The sequence below is a fragment of the Mesitornis unicolor genome, unplaced genomic scaffold, assembly GCF_000695765.1.
Source record: "Mesitornis unicolor isolate BGI_N332 unplaced genomic scaffold, ASM69576v1 scaffold12374, whole genome shotgun sequence".
NCBI classification, from domain to species: Eukaryota; Metazoa; Chordata; class Aves; order Mesitornithiformes; family Mesitornithidae; genus Mesitornis; species Mesitornis unicolor.
The window spans coordinates 85,333-101,801 of record NW_010179536.1 but is presented as its reverse complement, the minus strand read 5'-3'; the positions used below and the strand labels follow the sequence as shown (position 1 = coordinate 101,801).

General features: G+C 45.8%; 1 protein-coding gene across 1 annotated transcript; it reads left to right on the top strand.

Moving 5' to 3' along the window:
• Positions 1 to 1,552: 1,552 nt before the first annotated feature.
• Positions 1,553 to 15,257, top strand: TMEM260 (transmembrane protein 260). Its single transcript, XM_010182826.1, has 14 exons — positions 1,553 to 1,638; positions 2,311 to 2,488; positions 4,541 to 4,654; positions 6,928 to 7,107; positions 8,381 to 8,421; positions 8,812 to 8,895; positions 9,303 to 9,420; positions 9,591 to 9,763; positions 10,505 to 10,676; positions 11,402 to 11,550; positions 12,323 to 12,499; positions 13,487 to 13,540; positions 13,872 to 13,962; positions 14,985 to 15,257. The coding sequence occupies exons 1-14, from the start codon at positions 1,553 to 1,555 to the stop codon at positions 15,255 to 15,257; spliced, it is 1,890 nt and encodes a 629-aa protein (XP_010181128.1).
• Positions 15,258 to 16,469: the final 1,212 nt, after the last annotated feature.

Below are 16,469 nucleotides of genomic sequence, written 5' to 3'. Positions count from 1 at the left end.
ATACACGTGGCCCTGCTGTCCTTTCCTGGTGTTTTTCTTTAGGAGCAGAAACCACTCCAGACACAATTCCTGCAAACCCCATTGTATCTTAGCCTTTTTTCTGTTCAGGTGCCACATCTTTACAGTAACAGTGAGAAGGAGAGCACAACCAGAGCCCTTGAGGTTGACAGGAAGGATGTGTGTGTCCCACCTCTCCCTTGGAGGAGATGGACTCGAGGCTGTTGGGCTGGTAGCAAAACCAATTGAGCCATGTTCCTGCCTGTGAACACCTTTCCTACATGCAATTGTGTGATTTTTGAAATGTTTTATTAATGTAGCGAGTGACAGGTCTTGCCTTGGAGGATTTCAAGCCATTTACCTGTGTTGAGTTGCAGTGAAGTTGCAGTTGGACATTGGAAGTGTCCACCATGGTGTCACACGTTAGTGAGCACAGCGGTAGATACCAGTAGTTCGCCTGATTTCCCACAGAAGGGGCTCCGTGTCACCGTTCTTCAAAAGCTTATAGGGTACTTTGCAGTCATAGGCCTGGTCTGACACAGTCCCACCTGCTCTTAGTTAGCAATCCTCAATTTTTCCCCTTCCAGTGATTTTTCAAGACCCCCTTCCTACAATCGTGACGCTGAAGCTCTGTGTCACCCTGAGCTTGTCTTGCCGTGGCCTTGGACACCTGAGGTGTTGACTGAACTGCCTTGCTTCTGCAGCTGCAGATCTGAAAATGCTTTACAAAGGAGAGAAGAGTCTTATTTTGCAGATACCTGTGGCGACAGCAGCAGAGTGGCTTGTCCCAGGCCACCCAGGATGTCCAGTGTCTGTGGCAGGAGCAGGAATAGAGACCTGGTCTTCCCTAGCCCTCATCCCAGCCCTCTGTTCCCTGTGAACCCTGCTTCCCATTTGTAATGGATTAAAAATGCCTGTACTGACTGCACAAGTCCTTCTTTGACATCAAGAAGAAATAGGTTGGGTTTTCAGTGTACTGAGGTCATTTTGGGAAGGTGGAAAGCATGACCTAGGAGAGGAGCTCTTGTTAGGGTTTGCTCTGCCAGCAGCTCCCTCATCTCTGTTCATGAGGGCTGTAGCTTTGGTTTACTTGGTTTCCATTTATCTCTGGGTTACGTGGGGAGCCCCATAAGCAAGTCCTATGTGGAAGTCCACTCTCTGATCCCTCATGGGCAGAGGAAGCCACCTGGGGACTTTGGCTGTGCTAGAGAATATGGCTGGTATTTAGGAACAAATTACCCACATAGCTTGATGAAGTTCGCTCACTTATCATCGTTTTGCTTTAAACTGCTGGAAATGTTAGGACTAAATGGAAGTGTGTGTACCTGATGTGGGACTAGAAAAATACCCAATCTGTGGTCTTGACAGTGAATTTTTGGAGAGGAGCTTTGGCCGTAGCTGCAGCTATGTGTGTCTTTGGATAAGATGGAGTTGAACTGGTTGTGGTGCCCTACATGGCATCTTTTCAGGGTGACTTCCCAAAGGAGGACCTTTCAAACAGACAGAGCCAGAGCTGCCCCTGATGTGACCGGGTGGGAAGAGCTGCTATTGCAGAATGGGTGTAATAGATTTCCTAGGTGAAATCCCACCTCGTGGGCATCCAGCCGTCTTGGGCAAGCGGCTCCATGGGGATCGTGTGCTGTAATCCCACCTGGGAGTCGCAGAGATGCCCAGCTTTTGGGCTTGCTGCCATCCCGACGCTGGGTGCTTCACCTGCTCCCTCACTGACACCCATTTTCCCCGCTCCTGACCCCGGCGGCCGCCTCTCTCTGCCAGGACCATGGGCGCCACAAACCTCACCCACCCCCGAGACGCTAAACACCCCCCAGGACAGCTCTGCTAATGCTGTCCATCATGGATAGCTCTAATCCACTCTTTATCCAGCGCCTCGATTAATTTAAGGCTGCGCCGTTGCTGGCATCTCCTCCAGTGGAGAGTATCCCGTTAGAGGCATGACTCCCTGGCTCGACATCCCACGACCCGCTGGGCCGTCGCTCATTGGGATTTCTGAACCAAATTCAACACTGGAAGTTTTCATGGCACTTATAAGAAGAAGCCAACTCTTTGGTGTTGGGTGGCTTGCGAATAGACGGGCTGGCTAACGCCCACTCTTCCTAATTGCGATTCTGTGCGAAGGAATTATTAGGAAGACGTTAACCATATAATGTTTTGGCAGGGTGCTGGGTGGCAGTCATCATTGCTGCTGCTACAGTATGTTTAAAAAAAATAATAAATTTTTTAAAAAAAAAAGAAGGACAATAAAGTAGGCTTTTTTTGTTGGAAAAGAAGATTTCATGTTATCTGTGTTTGCAGGCTTTCTGGCTCATATGCTGGAGGAATCCTTGCTGCGGGGGTGTTTGCATTTTCTCGTCTAACATGGCAGTGGTCCATCGCGGCGGAGGTTTTCAGCTTAAACAATCTGTTTGTGGGGCTGCTGATGGCTCTCACCGCGCATTTTGAGGAGGCATCCACTGCAAAAGAGAGATCAAAGGTAAAACATCTCAAGCAAAGTGAACAGTTCTTTATTTTTTTTCAATTAGTTGTCACAAGCCTGTTTAATTTCCTCTTCATTTAGTACTGGTTTAGTTGTGTTTAAAGAAGGCCAAATTTTGGGACTTGGTTGAGCATCCGCACTGGGTGGTGTCCACCCCTGACCAACCTGGATGTTCAAAAGTGCCAGACATTGAAAATCCTGCCCGCTCTGTGTAAGGCTTGAGTTGGGACCTGTTGGATGGGTTTGGTGTTGGTTTGTTTAATATACACAGGGTGGAAACAGGAAAAGAAAAATAATTATCATCTAAATGTTTTAGTGTGAAGTTTGGTTTCCTGCATCAAAAATTCGAAAACTGGGCTGTGGGTGTTGAAGTTTTCTTTCTCAGAACTGAGATTTTTTTCCTTGGGGTAGATAGATATATTTTCCAGAAAACCTCATCTATTGAGAAACCCAGGTTTCTCCTGAAAAACAGAAACAACCACATTTTCAATCAGTTCTTCTTTAAATTAAATCTGCCCCTAAAATAATGGCATTGTTAAATACAGAGACTTTCAATTTCATGCTATATTCTCTACTTTATAAACAGACTGCACAGCCAAATGATATTTTTACTCAGCAGCCTTGCTCTTTCTGCTTCTCCTTGCCTGAACATCTGATCTTTTCTCCTCTCACAGGCTTGCCTGCTGTGACTCCTGTAAATTGTGTGAATAAAGGGATTTTTGTCAGGCTAGGCTAGAATTTCAGGAGTCTGCAGTGGTAGTTTACTCAGCTTCGCGAGTTCTCAAATAACATGTTTTATCAGTGGTTGCAGGGACCTTGTTTCACCATTGGATTTAATTTTTTTTTCCTTTTCTGATGAGTACTGTCCCAAGATCCCCACAACCTGCACTCCGCAAAGGTGGAGTTGGGCATTTTCCAACCTGCTCCCACGTTACCCAATTTCCAATGGGATTTTCAGATGAGGTTTTTGGAAGCAGTTAAGGAGCTCATTTCAATGGGTTGGGTTTTTTTTTTGGTGTCTGGCATCCCATACCTCAAAGAAGCCAGGCTGCCAACAGCAAGCTTACAGCCCTTTTCATAAATCAGATGATCATGCACACGTTTTTAAGGATGTGCTTGGAGTTCATTAATATACTTTAAAAATTACTGAGGTTGCTCTGAGTCCCACAGGGCAGCTCTGAAGCCCATGAAAGTTTTTCAGAAGTTATGGCAGGTGTTTCCATGGCAAAGCAGCATTCAACATTGAATGCTTGGCAGTCGATTAAAATTCATCTGGTTACCCCACCACCATGCCAAGGCGAGTGTTTGCATCTCGCACAGCATCCTCACCAGTGGCTGAAATGGGCTGGGGTGATGCTGTGAAGGAAGAGGGCTCAGCACTGGTCTGATGGTGCTGGGACAGAGCAGAGGATAAGGCAGCATGGGACAGAGAGAGGCTTTCATTAGCATCAGCCAGGTACCAATAACAAACCTGTGAATAATCCTTACTGAGTACCCAAAACATCCTGCACTGTGTCTGGATTCATCACCAATTTATCAAAAAACTCTTTCAAAGATGCTTGAAAATGAGCTTTTAGACTAATAAGAGATATCACATTTAACTCCCTTTGCTTATGAAGTTTGTGTAACCCTGACTTGAACACTCTGTGCTTGAAGACTAGGAAAAAATAATTCCTGTTATACAAAATGAGGTCTCTGTACATAATGGCTTTCTTTTAGGGTATGGATTCTGGAAAATCTGAGCAGGGGTTCAGGAATTGGACCCCATCTCATCGTTATGAGGTGATGGTGCTACATAGGATCCCTGTGTACGTGGAGACATAGCCGTTCAGCTGGACACTTCTTGAAGGATGTTTTCTGTTAAACAAATGAAACGTCCTTGTAAATAATGAAAAGTAGCTCATGTTGTCTGTGTTACAATTCACTGGTGCTCACTGATGTCTTTGCCTTTCGCCCGTGGGCTGCACTGAAGCTGTTTTGGTCTCTGGATGTTTTTGCAAACTGCAAAGAGTAATTGTGAATGTGTTTTTCTTTTCCCCCCACTTTCAGATCTCTAAATTTGGTGCCTTTTGCTGCGGGCTGAGTTTGTGCAATCAGCACACCATAGTGCTTTATATCGCTTGTATTGTGCCTTGGGTTCTCTGTCGGCTCTTCAGAAAGACGGTACGTATTTTGCTGACCTGTGCCTCTGTCTTCATAAGGCAGTGAGTAATTCTTCTTTCCAAGCACTTGTTTCACTCTTGTGTTGACGTGTAAATGGGGACAGTCAATGGTTTGTCTGGTCATAACCCACTGAAGGTCCACGGCCTGGTACCAGAGCCACCCATCACGATTTTGGGGCTTTGCGCACACCAGTGATCTGTGACTTGCCTGTGTCACCTTGCACAGGACCACTCTGCCCTGACTGCTTGCAAATACCCTGTGAGCAACCACAAAACCCATACCCGGAGCTAAAAGCTGCTCAGCGTGTAGGAAATAAGAGCACGTTCAATGACCTACCAAACAGGAGAGCAGGCGAGAAGTCACAAGCACGTGCAGTCTGTGTGCGCTGCTTGTCCTGGCTGGTGGCAGTGGCTTTCTCATGCCATCAGCTCATCTGGAGATGGGTTTTCGTGTGTTGATTCCCTGATGGCAACAAACAAAAGCCATGTCCGGTCATTGCAGAGCATCTTGCGACTGCAGTTGGTAGTTGAAGGTGCAGCAAGGCGAGAAGGGGGGCAGAGGCTTGTCTCTAGGGGAAAATCCTCTTCAGCATCTCCTTGGGATGGGCCAGGCTTGGTAATCTCCAGTTCTGATGCAACCAGGACTGGAGAGTTGTACAGGAGATCAGCTCTCGGGTGAAGAGCGCCTGGCTTGTGCCAGCTGGAAAAGACCAAAGGAAGGGTGACCTTCACTGCACCAGCAAGCTTCTGGTCCAGTCAAATATGTCCCTTTCATCTCCTACCAGAGATCTTCTCAGATGTCCCTCCTTTTGCACCTCTTCATTAAACTTGCTTATTGTAAGAAGGTGAAGACACCTTTTTGCATGCCTAGCTTATGAAGGTGATGTGCATCTGTCTGGATGAGGCTCCCGTGTGACATTTAGGGGCCCTGTGATGTCTTGTCTTCCATGAGTCAGTGCATCAGCCTGGATGGAGACGTGTTGTAGAAACTCTACTTTTCCCTGACGACGATGCAGATGCTCTGATCACTTCGGCCCTGAGAAGCGTCCACCTACTCCCCATCTCTTTTGCCCCCCTGAAGGTGACAATTGGGCAAGTTTACGCTGGGCCAGGCTTGCCTGTGTTTTTATACCAGTGACTTGATAAATGGAGTGTGATTCTGGCGATGGTGCTAAGCACAGAGATGAAAGCGTGAGCTGCGAGAGAGAAGATACAACCCAGACAAGCTTGATCCAAAATGTTCAGCATCTCCAGCATAACCATTTCCAACTATATATTTTCTTTAACACAGCAAAGACTCACTCCTGCAATATATTTAAACAGAGCTCTTTTTTAAACTGAGAAAGCTTGGAGAGGCTTCTGTCATTTCCAGCAAGGAAAATATTGTGCCATATAATACCCCTAGGAAATACTTTAGACAGTCCAGTAGTGCCTGCTGCAGAAACCCACCTAATAAGATGGATATTTAATGGAAAACAGTACTTTTTGAAGTAAAAAAGAGCCAGCTTTTGTCTGAAGGAACTGTGGCCACCACCGTTATCAAGCTACTTTTCCTGCTCTGTAGATCATCGCTCTGAACGGTGCCTCTTCCCCGCAACCCCGACCGCTGAAGAAGGGCTTTGATTGACAGGGCAGTGGCTAACAATAAAGCAAGCGTGCAATATTCTGGGGTGGGATTTTCCGAAGCACTTAAAGGAGTTAGGCACAGAAGTCCCTTTGAAAGTCTTGTCTTCCTGACCCCTTAGGCAAGTCTTGAAAATCCCACCCCAAAAGTTGGCCTATCCGATTTAGCCAGCATAATCACGATAAAGTAAATGGCAAAACTGACTCCTGATGATGGTGGTGATGTGTGTAGTTGTACTAGAGCAGCATTTTTTAATTTTATTTTTTTTTTTTGCCAGATGGAATACCAGCCAACTCTTAATCGCTGCAAAGTGGGTTATCTCAGCCTTGCAGTGCTTCAGCCATCTATGCATGTCATGCCATGATTTAAATGTGAAAGATGCAATGAGTATGATACTCGTGAGTCCTAGCTAATATTATTTGCTTCACTTAAATTTCACCCTGCCATGCAAAGGAGATCAGTTTGATGCAGTTTCCTAGTAATCCACAAAATCGTGAGGTTTAACATAGCATTTTGTAGGGACTTACTATAAATTGAGAGATCAGCTCTGTGTAAATATATTTGATGTTTTTTCTTTATCTGTTCTTGAAGTTCCAGCGTGATTAAACTAAAATAAACATTGTTATGCAATATGACATATTTTGGTGCAGGAATTGTCCCTAGGCCATTTGCTGAAGTTGGGTTTATGCTTCTTGGCTGGTTTGCTGCCTTATCTCTATCTGCCGGCTTCGTCCTACCTCAGTCGAGCCCGTTGGACGTGGGGAGACCAGACGACTTTTCAGGGATTTTTGACCCACTTTCTCAGGGAAGAATATGGGACATTCAATCTGGTAAATTCTCTAAATTACTTTTTTCTTTTAAGTTATGCAGTAACAGGACCTTTCTGCCTGTGACGATTAATGGCTTGCAAGGGAAGAAATCGAAAATGTTCTATTCTTTTTTAAAAAAACTGTTTCTCGTGTTGGCCTTTGGGTCTGTCAGGTTTTCTGGGAATGGATCATGCGGCTGGGGAAGCAAAGGAATTATTTTCTTTCCCTTCGTGGGTTAAGTCGTATTGTTTACTGGAAGCTGTACAGGTGTCTTGTATTTGTAAAAGCCCGAAGAGCAAACTGTGCTAGAGGGAGATGGTGGCATCAATTTTGTGTTTTTCTTCTTTAAAGACAAGTAATTCTCTGAATTTTTTTTTTAACTTAAACTCCGCTGTTTGAAGAGGTTGCAAGCAGTTTTCATTACTTTAGCTTTTAAAGAGATTGCTCCAACTTACTAATACCGAACTGAAACGAATGGTAGGTTTGGGGGTCTCGGAAACGGCGTAGGGTTTGCGTCTGCCTCCTCTGGCCACCCAAGGAAACCAAGCGCCCTGCACCCCTCCTGGCCTTCCTGCATCAGAGATTTCAGTGCAGAGGGCTGGGAAATCGCACTACTGGGGGGAAGAAATAAGAAAAAGGGATGGCTTATGTATCATGTCATCCTTGGGTCCTCAAGCCCCACACCTTTAGAAATTAAGCCCCTGTATCCAGCCAACATGATGCAGCGAGAACTGTTGCCTTTCCATTACAGCCTCCGCAGAGAGCCGCGTGGCTGTAGGATGTGAGGCAAAAGACTTGATAATTTCCTGCTGCTGCCATTTAATCTTTCCAAAACTCCTACAGGGATATGATCCCCTCTCTGAAAGACTCCCGAGATTCCCCCTGTTGCCCTATTCCCAGCTGTCCTCTGCGAATGAGACTCCGCTGGGGAGAGCAATACCAAGGCATGCAAATCCCTTAACTCCTTTCTCCATCAAATGTGATGAATTCAAGTTGATGTTCAGGAGGCTTTAGGGATAGACTGCGTGTAATCCTGCACCACAAATCACATTTACGATGAACTGGTCTGAAGCAGGAGCAACAAATGCAGCAAAATCCAAGCGTTTGGTCCCAAAGCCAGCTGGGCTGATGCCACAGCCCTGCCTGGGTGGAAGGGCAGCCCTTTCCTGGTGCCTGGGACCACTTTGGAGTCCCACCTGAAGGGGTTTTGAGGAGCCCTGTGACTTTTCCTTGCCCCAGTGATATGGCAACCAGCATGTGGGTTTCTGATGGGTTCTCTTTCATTTTATTCTAGGCCAAGTCTGAGACAGGATCCAGTATGAGAGAGATGCTGGTGTAAGTAAAATCTCAACTGCACTTTTTTGTGGAGAGAAACCTGTTGATGCTGCTGTCGTTTTGGCTAAAGTGGTTCCTGTCCTGCCTCTCCTTGCGTTGCTCCAGAGCTGGGGCCTTGCACGTCCGGCACAGGAATTGCTTGCATGTCTGTCTGTTTTCCCCATTGAAGGAAAAACGCTGGATCTCCCCCCCAGTGATTTTTCATTCAAAAACCTGATACGGAAACCGAGCCTGTTCCCATTTCTGATAGACTTAATGGCAGCAGAAGAGGAATACATTCTGCTATGCTTATGTCCCGCTTCTCTTAACGCTTTGAGTGTAGGTGGTGATTTGGGGATGCAAAATAAGAATGAAATCATAAAAACAAACCATGCACTGGTTTCTCTGCAGTTTTCAGCTGGCGCAGATGAAGTCGGAGCTCTCCCTCCCCGTCCTCGCCCTGGCACTGGTGGCCTGCGTGAGCACAGCACTGCCGTAAGTCGGAGGAGAATATTTGCTTTAAATACTTTTATGATTTAATAAAGTCCCCCAGTGGACTTTATTACTGGCTGCATGGGCGGCTTTCGCTGCCTTGCGCTGTGAGGAGTTTTTCTTCTTCTGAGCGCAAAAAATTCAGCAATTGGCTGTTATGTGTTAATTAAGAGCAAAACATCCCTGCTCCCGGTAACCCTGTGACTTTGTAGATGGCAAGCTTAAAAATCTTGAAATCCTTATGGTTTTATGCTTTGAAAACGGAAGTGTCATAAATTGCAAAGGTAAAGACAGGCTCATCAGCTCCTTGTGTTAAATGCATTTAGGTACACAGAGTTGTTTTCAAGCACGTACAACTTTTGTCTCCTTTTTCATCACGCTGCTAGAGTGCTTTGTTATTTTTTTCACAGGACAAAGCAGCAGAAGTCACCCATGATCTGGCTCCTCACTGGAATGCTCTGTCTCTATTCCATCTTCTTTGCTTGGAGAGCAAATCTGGATATTACAAAACCCCTGTTTCTGGGTGTGGTAAGTCACACTCCAAAAATTGCTCTGGGGTGTTAAATTTTTGGAAGAAGCCTTAAAACCACCTTGTCAGAAGTGGGTGGCTGTCTGAAAGCTGCAAAAATGCAGCTCCTTGTTCTGTTTCCTTTTAGCTGGGGAGATGGAAAGGTGGTTTCTGTGATGTTGTGTCCTAGGTGGAGCGGTTCTGGCTGCAGAGCAGCGCCGTGGTGGCCGTGCTGGCAGGGCTGGGACTGGCCACGCTGGCCTCGGTGGCAAGCGCCGCGCTGGAGGGCAACCGAGCGCTGCCATGGCTGGAGTGGATTTCGGCTCTTGCTCTTGTTGCTTCTCAGATTTGGGCAAATTACAGGTAACAAATCCCCCAGGCACGTGTCTTGTTTGATCTCCCTCAAAATCACCAAGCACCAACTCTAGGCTGTACATTGGGGTATCATGTAGGTTGAAGGGAGAAAACTCTGTAGACAAGTAAACTTTCTAATGAAAGAAACTTGTAAATCTGTGCTTTATTTCCTAAGAAGGTTTGCAGAATTTGTTTGACCTGAACAGTCGCCTTCTCCTTCCCTTGCTTTGCTTCAGGTTTCCTTGTGCCCTGGGATTTTTCTTATATTTTTTACCTTTTTGAAGAGTTACATCTGTAGTGTGGGGCTTCTCATAACCACACCAAAGACTCTGCAGTGGCTTGGGTAGGAATCAGGGTAGTAGCAGGGATGCTCAGGTAGAGGTTGCTTAATTAAAAGCATTAAAAGAAGGGAGAGGATTTCAAATGCTTTACAGAACCACTGTACTGGCACTTCCACCTCCAACTAGTAAGTCTTCAGGTTTAGCCCAAGAAAAAGTCAGAATTAAGGTGAAAGCAGTGAGTGTGTGTGCTGGCAAAACTGCATTGGCTCATGTCTCTGGTGCTGGTTTCTGGGAGGCTGTAGTCTTAATACTTCATTTTGTTCTCTCGGTTTATCTGTAAATGGAGATGATGCTTTTCAGCAAGACCTGACCAGGGCGAAAGACTTCACCTATTGATGCCTATTGCGTAAAATTGTTCTGAAGCTATGCAAATACCTTTTTTAAACTGTTTTTTCTCTCTTCTCTTAAGCACTTGCGATCAGAGCAACAACTATGTTGTTGATAAGTTTGCAAGGAGTCTGCTGTCCTCTATGCCGACAGATGCCATGGTCTTGCTAAGGGGAGACTTACCCGGGAACGCTCTTCGTTACGTTCATTACTGTGAAGGGATGAGGCCAGATATCACCTTAGTGGACCAGGAGGTAGGTTCAGCAAGTCATACTAAAAAGGCAATGGGTAGATTTAAAAACAGGAAGCAAAAGTTCAGTTGTTCCTTTCTCTCCTCGAGGGGGTCTCTTTGTTCAAATAAAGCTCATGATGTGGAAATAAAATGGATTTTATTTTTTTTTTAAAGGGATGTGGGTAGCTCTGGGATGGAGCATGGTGTGCAAACCCATTTATTCCCTGTGTCCTCTGTGTTATCTTGGTCCCTCAAAGGCATTTTTGCAGGTTTCTGCCTCTAGTTTTTTACACTAAAACAGATGTGCTGTGTGTCCCTGAGTGGTGTTTGTACTCTCTTCTTTCTTCTCCTGAGAAATGGAAGAAGAAGAAAAGTCCCCCTGCCAGAAGGGACATTGCTGCTGCCACATCAGTCCTTGCACTTGGCTTTGCAGCAAGGGTTTGGGATTTGTTGAGGAACCCCAAACCCAACTCCTCATCTTTAACCAACCCAAAACCTGGCTGTGTCTCTTACCCATAGCAATGATTTCATGTTACCTTTGCCTGCTTCACGGGGAGGCCTCTGATGAGAAGCCACTGGTGACCTGGTCAGCTGCTGTGGTCCCAGACAGTTGCTGAGATGGGAGGTGACCTTACTGAGCACGTGGAGTCATTCCTCCTGCAGAAACCATTTTCTGCAACTTCTGGGTATGCAATGGATGAAAACTTGTGTTTCTTGTGTTAATTTTGCTCATATTTTCGGTGATAGATGATGACTTATGAGTGGTATTTACCCAAGCTGGCGAAGCATTTACCTGGAGTTCATTTTCCTGGGAACCGATGGAATCCTGTGGAAGGAGCATTACCCGATGGCACACTCGCTTTTAATCTCCATCGTTTCCTCAAAGTAAATAAACAGTAAGCATTTCTTTCATATGTAACAGCTTTCCTAACATCTTCAACCTTTTTTTTTCTGGAAATTGTTTATGGAACAGCTTGGTACTGCATCCAAAAGACCAATTTTTTCTCCACTGACTTCCTCCCTGGTGGTGAGATTATTTTTGCAATTAAAGCAAATATCTGTGCAGGAGTAACCCCATCCGGATATAATGTTGCATGTTGTTTTGGGATTGGTTTGGTTTTTAGGAAGGAAAAATAAGAAGGTGTTCAGCAGAGAGCATTTACTGATGCTTTCGTTTGCTGTTGATGCAATTCATCACAAAAAAAAAAGAAACATTCCCTCATACTTAAAATGACGATGGTTGGAGAGCAAATTGCTGCTGCTTCTCCTTCATGAGCATTGTGGCCAACTGATTAACATAGAATGAATGTATTCCAGGAATAATCATCATATAAAAATAGCTTAGTAAGAGTGGAGAAAGGATTAGGTACATGAATAAGAATAGCATCTGCGTTTAGACAAGCCAGGGTGAGCTGTGCAGGTAGGCAGAAGAGCATTACCAGGTGCCATGGGGAAAAATTGGGTTTCTCCCACAGCTTTTGGGATGCATTTGGGAGGCCCAACATAGGTGAGAGGCTGTGCCTCCTCTGCTGGCCATAGAAGCTGTGCACTGCCATATGGGGTGTTTGCTTGCAGTGGGAGAGCTGGTGTGGTTTGCTCAGGCATAAGGGGTGGCCCACAGTCTCTGGCATGGCTTCATGATTGCTCTCTCTGTTTTTATTTTGGCAGTAAGGAAGTGTTTGTCTGCATAGGCCTTCATGAAGGGGACTCGACCTGGAGAAGGAGCTATTCGCTCTGGCCGTGGGGTATCTGTGAGAAGTTGGTTCCTTCTGATGCTGTGTTTGATCCGGGAGAGTGGGTTCGTCTCACCAGGAATCTCTATAACTGGACTGAAGACTACGGCAGGTACAACGCAGAGGCGACTCTGCTCCTTCCTGCTCATTGTTCTTCTGCCAGCAGCATAACCACATCCATCACAGTGTTAGAGAAATTAAACATGAGCCATAATCACACAGAATCACAGAATCCCAGAACGTTCGGGATTGGAAGGGACCTCCAAAGCTCATCCAGTCCAATCCCCCTGCCGGAGCAGGAACACCCAGATGAGGTTACACAGGAAGGCGTCCAGGCGGGTTTTGAATGTCTGCAGAGAAGGAGACTCCACAACCTCTCTGGGCAGCCTGGTCCAGTGCTCTGTCACCCTCACTGAGAAGAAGTTTCTTCTCCAATTGAAGTGGAACCTCCTGTGTTCCAGTTTGTGTCCGTTACCCCTTGTCCTATCATTGTTTGTCACCAAGAAGAGCCTGGCTCCATCCTCGTGACACTCACCCTTTAAATATTTATAACCATGAATGAGGTCTCCCCTCAGTCTCCTCTTCTGCAAACTAAAGAGCCCCAGCTCCCTCAGCCGCTCCTCGTAAGGGAGATGCTCCACTCCCTTGATCATCTTTGTAGCCCTACGCTGGACTCTCTCAAATCATAATGTTTTGTGTCCTGGAATGTATTATAAATCCACATGTGATATTTTTATTAGCATTCAAAATAGAGAAAATGTTTCTAGTTGAATACCAGGTCCGATTCTGATCTTAAAACTTGATCAGGAGCCAAAAAGCATTGAGAACTTGGGGCATCCAAAGCTTTAAATGTCGTAGCTGAACTGTGAAGGATGGTAAATCTCACACTTTGATGGTGTGAAGCACCTGATGTACCAGCGGCTTCTTCTATGGAGAGAGAGGAATAAAGTTGCATGAATGCCTGAGGATCAGCTGAATTCCCTGCTGCCAGGCTTCACGACGGGTTTTCTTCTGCCTGGGCTAGGAGGTTTGGTGGTGCTGTGGGTAGAACACACTGACATGGCTCTGATGGCTGAATTTTCCTCTCATTCCCATTTAGTTTCAAGCCCTCTTCCTGGGAAGCTGTCGCCAATGAGGAGATGTGGCAAGCCAGGTGATGCTCCCTTGCTCCCTTCCAACAGCCGGTGGGCGATGCCAACTCACTGGCATGGAAATAGACACCAGAGCGGGCAGCCTGATGGTGCATGGCCTTACTGGACCTAAATGTGCCAAGCTTGGGAGGGAAAAGGTTGACAGAATGAAAGGTGCATGGCTTCCAGCAAATCCTTCAGGAAAGTAGTGATTCTCCTTAAATGGAGAAGCTCTTATGCTGTCCCATACAATTAAAGAGCTGTGTGGACATATTGAAGATGTGTATAACTATGTGATGTGAGCTGTGGTTATGTTAAGCAGTTATTAAATGGAAGTTTTTCTTGTTTTCCTAGGATGAAGACAGCTTTCTTCATATTTGACCTTGCAGAAACTGCCAGTGTGACTGCAGAAATGAAATCACAACTTTACACCATTGCGTACACCGTAAGTCACAGATTTTGGTTAGGAATGCACACTGCAGTCTCCATCCTTTTTGTTTTCCCTTTTTTGTAATTTTTTTTAAAATTTCTGGACTCCATAGGAACGTGGTGTTTCCCTATAGGTCCTGTAATCTGCATTCTCCCTTGTTCATCCAAACTGGGAGCATTGCACAGTCAAAGAGATGTGTTCAGGGATTTTATCCATTCTTACTTGCCCCCTCGCTCACGGAAGATGCCAAAAGCCAACAAGAGGACACCTTGCCTTTGCTATAATTGTGCTGTCTGTGCTGGGCTCCAAACCCATGCCAACAGATTGCTTGTCCTGAAGTCCCCTCCACGCACTGGTCCCCTCTGTCATTACCCAGTCATGCATCTCAGCCAGCAAGTGTAAAATCCAAGAGTCTTCTTGCTGCAAATTAATTCTGCTGCATTTCACACTGAAAAATAACACCCATAAGCGGGTGGAGGTATCTGCGGAAATACTGGACCACCCAAGACTCCAACAGATGCACAAAATGATCAGCATGTGTCAACGGAGAAGGAGGAGCATTTCATAGCCTAGCAAAGAGTCAACAAATAGTTTCCTTTACCCATTTTGCTGTGATTTTTGCTGCTTTGCAAAGTTCTCGGGCGTGTTTCTGCTGCTGATCTCCTGAAATGTTGAGTAGATGTCTTTCCAGGCACGGCAGTTAAAGCTCTTTTTTCCCACAGCCCGCTGTAACACCTCTCTCGGGGCAGCGCATGACGGGCGGCGGGGTTATAATGATAATTTCTAACATTTCTAGCCAAACAGCTGCTGCAGGAAGGGAAACATTTCAGCCCCCCTCAGATTTCTGATTCACGCTACCGCGAATCGCGTGGCGAACGTGGAGCGAGTTACAGAAATGCTGCGACTCTGGACTTGCACATCGGAATAGCATCTGTTCCTTTATGGGCGGTTTTGGAGCGCTGTTAAGAGCTGTTGGTCTCCTTCGTTCAATTAATTTGTCCCTCTTTTTTTTTTTTGTTGTTTTGTCCCTTCAACAGTCATACAAAGAGATTGTCAACTCTCATCCCAATCACCCGGTGAACTGGCACAAGAACTACGCCATCGCCTGCGAGAGGATGTTGCGTCTCCGTCGAGTGGATGTGGATCCCGAGGTGCTGCTCTCCGAAACCGTGAAACATTTCCTTCTGTACACCCAGAAAGCGGAGGATGATCCGCAGCGGCAGGACATCCTGCAGGCTGTGAAGCACCTGAAGAAAGAGCTGCAGGAGCTGAGGAAAATGAAAAAAGATCTGAGGCGAGGAGCTGGATAGCACCCGGTCCTCCACCTGCCTGCTGAAGTGCTGGCGTTTTGGAAGTCAGGACTTGAAAATCTGAATTAGTCCTTGACAACGTGAGAATGGTTTTAAAAGGCGACAGAAATGGCAACGGAGAGGAAATGAAGCGTGATGATCTCCGCAGGAACGTGCTGTTGTTTGGGCTTTGCTGGTGCCAAATGAACTGTTTTGTGTTGGGGGGGGGGAAAAAGGTCATCACTAAATAAAATACCAGGTGTCAAGAAGGAGTGTTTTCTTTTGAAGGAGACCTGTGAATCTGTAGTACTGTGAAGAGCTTTTAATTTTGTTTATGCATCCTTTACAGATGCAAAAAATGTATTTAGCCTTGAAATGCTCCTTCTGTTACTGAGCCAAGAGGGTTTTGACAGACATTTTTTCTTTAGCTGTGCTGTGTCTGTGTGGTTTTATGGTTGTTGGGGTTTTTTTACAGGTTTTTGTGGCGTTTTATAGGGTTTTTAAATTTTTTTTAGTGTGTTTTTGTCATGGTTAGGTAGGTTTCCATCAGGACAAGCATATGGGACTGTGCCCTTGGCAGGAGGTTGTTCACCGTTCCTTGGCTGTGCCCGTGCCCTGGGGTGCTGCAGACGCGATGTCCTCCTGGCGTGGGATGGTGGGTAGGGACCAAGCCAGCTCTTTCCGCCTCCCTTGCTTTGCAGGGATAGTTACTTTCATTACGCTGGGATTTTATGCTGGGATAGGCTTTATTGCACCGCTTTAGCCCAAAAAACAGAGGGTGAATTTATCCCACTTTTCAGTCTACCCCAAAAGCCATGTGGGTGCTCTCCTCATCTGTGGTTTGAGGTGCACATAGGTGCAGATTTAGGCTCACGGGGCTGCTAATCCTAATAGATCCCTTTAAAATTATCTCCTTTTTGTTGCTCTCTCCAAGTGCTGAATTTTCCCAGACTGATTTAATTGGATGCTGCCTATATAAAAATCAAGCTGCCGTCCAGGAATCTCTTAACTCCGGTTGCAAAATAACATCTTTTATTTCTCTCCCTCTCATTCTGATTTATTTGTTATAGTATGATCCCCGTAGCAATTCCCCCTGTTACTTCTATAAGCAATTTCCATACAAGGAGAGATACGTCCAGAAGATGAGAAATGAGCAATAAAAAAAGAAAACTACTAATAAACTGAGTTGCAAAGCCACGAAGCAGAGGGGAGAGAAGGAAGAGGAAGCGGTTC